At 43.2% G+C, this 10523-nt stretch overlaps 1 protein-coding gene across 2 annotated transcripts; it reads right to left on the reverse strand.

Moving 5' to 3' along the window:
- Positions 1-24: 24 nt before the first annotated feature.
- On the reverse strand, positions 25-9227 carry LOC129846888 (uncharacterized). 2 transcript variants are annotated; one of them, XM_055914692.1, is made up of 7 exons: positions 7834-9227; positions 7493-7654; positions 7083-7172; positions 6760-6878; positions 6439-6589; positions 6045-6311; positions 25-475 (listed from the first exon to the last, which is right to left on the reverse strand). In XM_055914692.1, exons 2-7 carry the CDS (start codon positions 7610-7612, stop codon positions 398-400), a joined length of 825 nt encoding a protein of 274 aa, XP_055770667.1. In that variant the 5' UTR covers positions 7613-7654; positions 7834-9227; the 3' UTR covers positions 25-397. The 2 variants fall into 2 exon arrangements, with proteins under 2 accessions (XP_055770667.1, XP_055770666.1); XM_055914691.1 differs by lacking the exon at positions 25-475 and having other exon boundaries at positions 5420-6311; positions 7834-9224.
- Positions 9228-10523: the final 1296 nt, after the last annotated feature.

Here is a 10523-nt window from a genome sequence, read left to right on the forward strand (position 1 = left end):
TTTCAGGACAGAGATATTATCCGCAAGTGTTGAATCTACAAGGTCCTCACCTAATGGGCTACTCCTTAAGTGGCTGACAAACACCCTTGTAGGAGAATGGGAGACTGTGGTGGGAGATGGAGAGCCCTTCTCACCAATCACACTTGACCGCGCCTCCACAATTGCTAAAGACTGGGAGATGACGGAACATACAAGTCCGCCAGCCCGCTCAATAATGGAGGGGAGGGAAACATCCAAAGGGGCTGGAGGTGTCACACTCCCTCCTTGGCCATTTCTATCTTGGCTGAGGCAGATCGACGAGACCTCAGTAGCATATTGATTCTCCCGCTTAGGGCTCCTGCTAGAGTCAGGTCCAGGAACAGTTGAAATAGAGCTCACTGCCAGGGAGCAAGGAATGTCACTCCTTCTGTCTAAAAGCTTGATAGAGCATGAGGAGGGGCGGCTGCTGGAGGGGAGGTTGGTGTTGGTCTCTTCGCTGGAGAGTAAGGAGGAGAAAGGGGCCAAGGTCAGTTTGAGAGGGATGACATGCCCACGACCTACCACAGCAGATAAGGTTCCAGAGTAGTCAGTGGCAGTAGGTGGTTTAGCAGATTGTAATTTAGCAAGTAGTGGTTTAGCAGATTGTAGTTTAGCAGGTGGTGGTTTAGCAGATTGTGGTTTAGCAGGTGGTGGTTTAGCAGATGGTGGTTTAGCAGATCGTAGTTTAGCAGGTGGTGGTTTGCCAGATTGTGGTTTAGCAGATCGTAGTTTAGCAGGTGGTGGTTTAGTAGGTGGTGGTTTAGCAGATGTTGGTTTAGCAGATGGTGGTTTAGCAGGTGAAGGTTTAGCAGGTGACGGTTTATCAGATGGTGGTTTAGCAGGTGATGGTTTAGCAGGTGGCGGTTTGGCAGTTTGTGGCCTGGTAGAACGTGGCCAAGTAGCCAGGAGGTTCTTAGTAGAGATCTGACTGGAGGAAGAGTGTGCTCGTTCCTCACTGGACAGAGAACTGCTGCTACAACAAGTTTTGACTGGTTCTTCAATGGAGATTGGGGAGGACTTACTGTCAGGACTCTGAGTGAGACAGATCACATTGACTTTGGAGAGTAGGGAGGTACAGCTGACAGAGCCCTGGGTTGAATCTTCGTTGGTGTCTTTGCTGATGGAGAGCATACTCTCTGCATCACTTTCTGAAGCTCTCAGCCTTATAAGGTCAACCAAGGCAGGGATCAGGATGCTATTTACCTCCTCCAATACTGAGCTAGTTATGTGCCCAATCATGAGCAGCAAGTCCCTAACAGTAATCTGTATTAATGAAAACAGAAAGGTACATCAACGGAATTGATTAAGATTTACAGTATGTTGGAAATCAAAACACATGTTAATCCATATCCAAAATATTTTTAAAGTAAATATAACAAGTATACCTTTCATTTTTTGTTGTTGCAATTATTCTATATCAAATGTGTGGTCTCCATTGTTGCAACTTAATCATCTTCCTCATCTAGACTTTTTACATTTACCAAAGTGGCAAACGCATATTACATCATATCATCCAAATACAGTGGCAAGACAAAGTATATGAACCCTATTGGAATTATCTGAATTTCTGCATGAATTGGTCATAAAATTAGATTTAATCTTCATCTAAGTCACAACAACAGATTAACACATTCTGCTTAAACTAATAACACACACATTATTGTATTTCTCTTGCCTCTACTGAATACATCATTTAAACATTCAGTGTAAGTTGAAAAAAGTACGTGAACCCCGAGGCTAATGACTTCTCCAAAAGCTAATTGGAGTCAGCTAACCTGGAGTACAATCATTGAGACGAGATTGGAGATGTTGGTTAGAGCTGCCTGCCCTAAAAAAACTCACAAAATTTGAGTTTGCTATTCACAAGAAGCATTGTCTGATGTGAACCATGCCTCAAACAAAAGAGATCTCAGAAGACCCAAGATTAAGAATTGTTGACTTGCATAAAGCTGGAAAGGGTTACAAAAGTATCTCTAAAAGCCTTGATGTTCATCACTCCACGGTTACACAAACTGTAGATAAATGTAGAAAGTTCAGCGCTGTTCCTACTCTCCCTAGGAGTGGCCGTCCTGCAAAGATGACTGCAAGAGCACAGCGCAGAATGCTCAATGAGGTTAAGCAGAATCTTAGAGTGTTAGCTGAAGACTTAAAGAAATCTCTGGAACATCCTAACATCTCTGTTGACGAGTCTACGATACGTAAAACACTAAACAAGAATGGTGTTCATGGGAGGACACCATGAAGAAGCCACCGACTGTCCAAATAAAAACATTGCTACACGTTTGAAGTTTGCAAAAGAGCATCTGGATGTTCCACAGCGCTACTGGCAAAATATTCTGTGGAGAGATGAAACTAAAATGTTGTTGTTTGAAAGGAACACACAACACTGTGTGGAGAAAACAAAAGCACAGCACACCAATATCAAAACCTCATCCCAACTGTAAAGTATGGTGAAGGGAGCATCATATCATGGTTTGGAGCTGCTTTGCTGCCTCGGGGTCTGGACAGCTAGCTATCATCAATGGAAAAATGTATTGCCAAGTTAATCAAGACATTTTGTTGGAGAATTTAAGGTTGTTCGCCAATTGAAGCTCAACAGAAGTTGGGTGATGCAACAGGACAACGACCCAAAACACCGAAGTAAATAAACAACAGAATGGCTACAACAGAAGAAAATATGCCTTCTGTAGTGGCCCAGTCAGAGTACTGACCTCAACCCGATTGAGATGCGTTGGCAGGGCCTCAAGAGAGAGCTTCACACCAGACATCCCAAGAATATTGCTAAACTGAAACAGTTTTGTAAAGAGGAATGGTATAAAATTCCTCCTGACCGTTGCGCAGGTCTGATCTGCAAATACAGAAAACGTTGAGGTTATTGCTGCCAAAGTAGGGTCAACCATTTATTAAAACCAAGGGTTCACATAAACTCAGCAAAAAAAGAAACGTCCTCTCACTGTCAACTATATTTATTTTCAGCAAACTTAACTTCTTCTTAATAGGGGGGGGCGCTGTTTTCACTTTGGGGAAAAATCGTGCCCAAATTAAACGGCTTCGTACTCTGTTCTAGATCCTACAATATACATATTATTATTACTATTGGATAGAAAACACTCTGAAGTTTCTAAAACTGTTTGAATTATATCTGTGAGTAAAACAGAAATCATTTGGCAGCAAACTTCCAGACAGGAAGTGAACATTCTGAAAAAGGGGCTTTGTGTCAGGGCCTGCCTATTCAACTGGCTTATATTTATGGATCTGTATGCACTTCATACGCCTTCCACTAGATGTCAACAGGCAGTAGAAGGTTGAATGGGTGTCTAGCTTGATGTGAGGCCGAATGAGAGCTTTTGGAGTAACAGGTCCGCTCTTTTGTCAGTAGTCAGCTGTGCACAAGGGAACCTCACATTGTCTTCTGAAATGCGTTCGGTTTACACGACGAAATGCTCCGGCTTTGATTTTATTGGATACATATGAGAAAAACATCATAAAGTAGGATTTTTCAACCGAGTTTGACCAGTTTATTCAACGTTTATTGGGACTTTTGGAATTTTTCGTTCCAGGCGCAAACATTTCTTGGACACGTGAGCTCCACATGGCTAGCCAAAGTTGCTAATTCGACAGAAGAAATGGACATTCTAAAAACAAACAACGATTTATTCTGGAACAAGGACTCCTTGCACAACATTCTGATGGAAGAACATCAAAAGTAAGACAATATTTATGATGTTATTTCGTATTTATGTTGGCTCCAACAAGGTGGAGCATTGTAGGGTCGCTGTCTCACAATATTGCATGCTGTATGTTGTACTAAAGTTATTTTTAAAAATCTAACACAGCGGTTGCATTAAGGACCAGTGTATCTTTCATTTGCTGTACAACATGTATTTTTCATAAATGTTTTATGATGAGTATTTATGTATTTCACATTGCTCTCTGTAATTATTCTGGCTGTTTGGTGCTATTTGTGATGGTGGCTGCAATGTAAAACTACAATTTATACCTCAAATATGCACATTTTCGAACAAAACATAAATGTATTGTATAACATGATGTTATAAGACTGTCATCTGATGAAGTTGTTCAAGGTTAGTGATTAATTTTATCTCTATTTGTGGGTTTTGTGAAAGCTACCTATGCGGTGGAAACATGGTGAAAACATGGCGTTGTGTGTTTGGCTATTGTGGTGAGCTAATATGAATACATATTGTGTTTTTGCTGTAAAACATTTTAAAAATCGGAAATGATGGCTGGATTCACAAGATGTTTATCTTTCATTTGCTGTATTGTACTTCTGATTTCATGAAATTATATATGTGTAAATAATTGTATGAGCATACAAGATTGAACAACTGAGACATAAACTGAATATGTGGCTAACAGAAATGGAATAATGTGTCCCTGAACAAAGGGGGGGTTCAAAATCAAAAGTAACAGTCAGTATCTGGTGTGGCCACCAGCTGCATTAAGTACTGCAGTGCATCTCCTCCTCATGGACTGCACCAGATTTGCCAGTTCTTGCTGTGAGATGTTACCCCACTCTTCCACCAAGGCACCTGCAAGTTCCAGGACATTTCTGGAGGGGATGGCCCTAGCCCTCACCCGCCGATCCAACAGGTCCCAGACGTGCTCAATGGGATTGAGATACGAGCTCTTCGCTGGCCATGGCAGAACACGGACATTCTTGTCTTGCAGGAAATCTCGCACAGGACGAGCAGTATGGCTTGTGGCATTGTCATGCTGGAGGGTCATGTCAGGATAAGCCTGCAGGAAGGGTACCACATGAGGGAGGAGGTTTTCTTCCCTGTAACGCACAGCGTTGACACTGCCTGGAATAACAACAAGCTCAGTCCGATAATGCAGTGACACACCGCCCAAGGCAATGACAGACCCTCCACCTCCAAATCGATCCCGCTCCAGAGTACAGGCATCGGTGTAACGCTCATTCCTTCGACGATAAACGCGAATCCGACCATCAACCCTGGTGAAACAAAACCATGACTCGTCAGTGAAGAGCACTTTTTGACAGTCCTGTCTGGTCCAGCGATGGTTGGTTTGTGCCCATTGGCGACGTTGTTGCCGGTTTCCTTACAACAGGCCTACAAGCCCTCAGTCCAGCCTCTCTCAGCCTATTGCGGACAGTCTGAGCACTGATGGAGGGGTTGTGCGTTCCTGGTGTAACTCGGGCAGTTGTTGTTGCCATCCTGTACCTGTCCCGCAGGTGTGATGTTTGGATGTACCAATCCTGTGGAGGTGTTGTTACACGAGGTCTGCCACTGCGAGGACGATCACCTGTCCGTCTTGTCTCCCTGTAGCGCTGTCTTAGGCATCTCACAGTACAGACATTGCAATGTATTGCCCTGGCCACATCTGCAGTCCTCATGCCTACGTACAGCATGCCTAAGGCACGTTCACACAAATGAGCAGGGACCCTGGACATTTTTCTTTTGGTGTTTTTCAGAGTCAGTAGAAAGGCCTCTTTAGTTTCCTAAGTTTTCATAACTGTGACCTTAATTGCCTATCGTCTGTAAGCTGTTAGTGTCTTAACGACCGTTCCACAAATGCATGTTCATTCATTGTTTATGGTTCATTGAACAAGCATGGGAAACAGTGTTTATACCCTTTACAATGAAGATCTGTGAAGTTATTTGGATTTATACGAATTATCTTTGAAAGACAGGGTCCTAAAAAAGGGAGGTTTATTTTTTTGCTGAGTGTACTTTTTCCACCCTGCACTGTGAATGTTTACACGGTGTGTTCAATAAAGACATGAAAAAGTAAAATTATTTGTGTGTTATTAGTTTAAGCAGACTGTGTTTGTCTATTGTTGTGACTTAGATGAAGATCAGATAACATTTTATGACCAATTTACACAGAAGTCCAGGTAATTCCAAAGGGTTCACATACTTTTTCTTGCAACTGTACTTGGATATGGATTTCCCAGGAGATGGGAGACAGGGAAGCAGTAATATGTCTACAGCCCCCAAAGAGTGAAAGCTGGGAACATGTTCATGACCAAAATGACCTACCACTGACGGGCTAGCTGAATGTGGTGAGCAGGTCGTCACAGTCGACAAGGTTCCAGAGTGATCAGAGTCACTGCTAGGTCTTTCAGTTGGTGGTCTGGCATAACGTGGTCTGGCAGTATGTAGCCTAGCAACCTCGAGGTTCTTAGTCGAGATCTGACTGGAAAGAGTGTCCATCGAGGAGGTGGAGTGTTTGAAGGGAGAGTCCATTACCAGAGGTGTGTGTGTCTCCATGCCCAGGGGTCTCCAATCTCCCATCTGGCTACCAGGCTAAGAGAGACGGGTGAGAGAGAGAGGCAAATGGATGAAGATACCAACAGAAACACTGAGGTCCTAATGCTGCTTAAGCAACTATGAGTTGATATCAGCCCTAGGAGTGCCGCTGTTCCATCCTTACCTGTCCAATCACCGACCAGCGGATTCGGCGCGCCAGGCGCAGCTCCCTGCACACTTCTCTTTCCATTTCCTCAAGCCTGCGGCGTCGTTTCACATCCCAAGCCAGTTCGGCCAAGTGAAGGTTCTTCCCCTTTTCCATTTCACTCTGAAACCTTCACATACAAGGGAACATCAAACATGATTTACCTTAATTTTCCTACAACTCAAACTGTCCACCATATCTATTTCTTAAGTTATTGCTAGATAGGAGGTCAACGTGATTCCACACCTTTGCTTATGTTTTTTTTAACACATTTGGGTAAAAGATTCTAATAACACTCACGTGTTCTTGAAGTAGTTTCTACCCTTGGCAATGAGCCACTCTCTGATATCCGTCAGTGAGATGTGGGAAGGAACCTCCCCTTGCTGCTGCAAGACTAGGAACTGCTTCAAAAGATTTTTCTGACAGAGAGAGAGAGATTCATTTGCGCCCTTGCCTTCCACAAGTTTTTCCTGGTGTTGTCACGTGATCAGAAAACCCTTTCCCGATCCATGAGCGACAGCAAGTTGCATACACAGTTGAAATAAAACGCATGGAAAGGTGTGTCTTACAATATAGCTTTTGTGTTTTTATAATTGTGCATCTAGAAAGTAGACCACTCTAACCTGCTGGGCACAGCACTGCTTCTCCCACAGCAACTGAACTGACTTGATGTAGCTACTGTAGCGATTGTACTCTTTACACGTACACAGCACCTGAAAGGGAGGAGCCACAAAAGAGCATTTTTAGAGGAAGTTCATGTGTACAAACACCCAATCCCAAATCTACCTCTAACCTCCACCCCAATATTGATTGATTTTGCCTTTATTTAACCAGGTAAGACATTAAGAACACATTCTCTTTTACAACCTGCACTAACAATGACCATATGCACTTGTAGATTTGGATTTGTGTAAACTAAGCAAAATGGCAAACATTTCACCTAGCCATCATATTGCTTACACCTGTCCAATTTTCTCAGTTCCATATAAGTGTCACTTTAAGATTTTGGAAAGAAAAAGGAGGTTTGCCATGCCTTCTCATTTGAGGTGATGAGGCCTTGCTTCACCAGCCGCTTCTTCCTTTCCGGATGGCGGAAAAAACTCTTCAGGTGTTTGTCGTGGAGGCAGTTATAACTAACATCCATGACTCTCATGTTGGGGTCCAACAGGTCAAACCCGGGGGTCTCCTGATGGAGCTGTGGATTGTGTTTTAACAAACCTCAATGTCAGGGCAATGGATACTACAGTGGGAATGGTTGTGGAATTAGGACTGGAAATGGGAAGGAAGTCATTAAAAATATATAATTAGGTAACATTTCATTTGAAAGAAATTGGGGATCTCAGATCATTTGGAATGTCATACTATCACACTAACCTTCTCCCCCAGTTTTCCTCTGAAGAATACAGGGAATGTCCTCTCTGGGGCTTCCTGTAACCCCTACAAATACAGAGACAATCATGACAAAACTTTTTAGACGTGGGGTTTTGATAGTAGACCCCATCCCTGTCACTTGGTTTGCAATAATTCCCCCTTTTGCCAATTCACTTTGCATGAAAAATGTTGAATCAAGCTCATATCTAAAACAATTGTGTTTGATCCATTTACATTGTTAAACTATTCTTAAAGTAGTCAACTAGCCGTAGGCCTACATGATGACTGATTCTGTAGGCTACATATTCATCTCATAGACTTTCATCATCCATCTTTAGAATTATACAAATGTGAAGCGATATTAATATGAAGAACGAACAAAGCATTATCCTAGGCCTACTCACATTTTCTTCTTCTTTGCCCGCACTTTTTGACATAGTAGGCATATTGACTAATATTGTAAACAAGTGATGTCATAACGGAAACTTGATTATCCTGTGTCTCCAGAAAAGGTAGGCCCTATGCCCCCCAAACGTCCGCTATCTGATAGACCTATGTTGTTGTACTGATATAAACACTATGAAAGGATATTGTAGCCTTAACCTATTGATATAGTCTACAGGCTTATTTATGGTGTGCCCGCTCCATAAAGCGCAGCTCCAGTTGTGCCTGGGCTTGCTGCAACAGGTGCAGTCTGTTGCCAAGCCTTCCACAGAATCATACCTCAACCCTAAAATGTGATCCACATGTATTCGATTTCGAAACTGTCAAGTTATTTGCAGTGATGGATTTAAAGCATTATCACGACTAACAGGCTGACTACACCAAATGAATTTAGAAATCTATATTATTCAATTATTGCACCCACACTGCTTGGGCGCGCCAACGAGCGTCTGCATAGCAAAGGGCTAAAATAGAAGTCAGTTCTATTTCTGATGCAGATCGCACTGCAAGTCCTGCCTCTCCCATCTCCTCATTGGTTTATAGAAGCAGGTACCCACGTGCCATCTCCTCATTGGTTATACCCAAGTGGGTGACTGAAAAACGAACGAGGTCAGTGGCGGTAACGCACCTAATTTATGAAAGTTGCCAATCGCAATATAAAATCAAGAGAAGAAAAAGCCTGGAAGGAGGAGAGATGACTAGAAACGATTCGGTTGACCGTTTTATGTGTGAATTAATTGGTGGAGTAGAGGACCTTGGTTCACATAGGGTCATGTCTGGCGAGTCAGTGGACACGTTTCCTGCCTCTATTGTATTGTGTTTTGGAGAAAATGGGGGCCGTATTAGCAGTAACTGCAAAAGGTTACTGTGAAACCAAGGTAAATGGCAGTAACTGAACTTAGTGCTTTTTAGCTTGGTTTCAACCTGCCCTTGGCTGCAGTTACTGCGTTTTACCTTGGTATCATATCATTTTATTCTGATAGTGATGCAATTGGTGACAATGCATTTTCCCCCTCAGGAGACTGAAATGATTTGGCATGGGTCCTCAGATCCTCAAAAGGTTCTACAGCTAAACCATGGAGAGCATCCTGACTGGTTGCATCACTGCCTGGTATGGCAACTGCTTGGCCTCCGACCGCAAGGCACTACAGAGGTAGTGCGTACGACCCAGTACATCACTGGGGCCAAACTTCCTACCATCCAGGACCTCTATACCACGCGGTGTCAGAGGAAGGCCCTAAAAATTGTCTAAAACTCCAGCCACCCTAGTCATAAACCGTTCTCTCTGCTACCGCACGGCAAGCAGTACCGGAGCGCCAAGTCTAGATCCAAGAGACTTCTAAACAACTTCTACCCCCAAGCCATAAGACTCCTGAACATCTAGTCAAATGGCTTCCCAGACTATGTTCAGTGCCCCCCCCCCCCCCCCCACCCACACACACACACCCTCTTTACACCGCTGCTACTCTCTGTTGTCATCTATGCATAGTCACTTCAATAACTCTACCTACATGTACATACTACCTCAAATAACCGGTGCCCCCGCACATTGACTCTGATCGGTACCCCCCTGTATACAGTCTCGCTATTGTTGTTTCACTGCTGCTCTTTAATTACTTGTTACTTTTATCTCTTATTCTTATCTGTATTTTTTTAAACTGCATTGTTGGTTAGGGACTCGTAAGTAAGCATTTCACTGTAAGGTCTACCTATACCTGTTGTATTCGGCGCATGTGACTAATACAATTTGATTTGATTTGTACAGCTCTGATTCTAAGTCTTTAAGGTGATCGGAACATTAGTGTGTCCTAACAGAGTGAGGAGACAAAGTAGCCATTGATGGTTGTTGTTCTGGGGCCTGACCAGGTTGCACAGCTAACTGGTCATTCTGGAGCAGTTTCCTTCCTGTATGACTGGCAGGGTATTCAGGGCTGTGTGGTGATCAGTGTCCAACTACAACAGTTCGTTCAAGGCCCATTGACTAACTGGATGATGCTAGGATTCTCCAGTAGTGGAATGGTTAGTTGTCTGGTTTAAAGGAGAGTCTGTGAAAGAGCTGTCACTAAAGCCTTGTTCACCCTGCAAGCATTCCAGGTGAAGCTGGTTGAGAGAATGCCAAGAGTGTGCAAAGCTGTCATCAAGGCAAAATCTGCAATACAAATGGTTTATTAAAACATCCATTAAAAGGTATGCAAGTGATTGAAAAATAAATTACATAGTTCCTCAAATCCCCAAAAGATTAGCATCAC

Source organism: Salvelinus fontinalis, unplaced genomic scaffold, assembly GCF_029448725.1.
Source record: "Salvelinus fontinalis isolate EN_2023a unplaced genomic scaffold, ASM2944872v1 scaffold_0638, whole genome shotgun sequence".
In the NCBI taxonomy this organism is placed as follows: domain Eukaryota; kingdom Metazoa; phylum Chordata; class Actinopteri; order Salmoniformes; family Salmonidae; genus Salvelinus; species Salvelinus fontinalis.

Coding starts and splice junctions, on each gene's coding strand:
- LOC129846888 (XM_055914691.1), bottom strand. CDS start 7,612: ATGAGAGTCATGGATGTTAGTTATAACTGCCTCCACGACAAACACCTG. Junction 6,879..7,082: donor AGCAGTGCTGTGCCCAGCAG/GTTAGAGTGGTC, acceptor TCTCTCTGTCAG/AAAAATCTTTTGAAGCAGTT. Junction 6,590..6,759: donor AGAAACTACTTCAAGAACAC/GTGAGTGTTATT, acceptor TTGTATGTGAAG/GTTTCAGAGTGAAATGGAAA.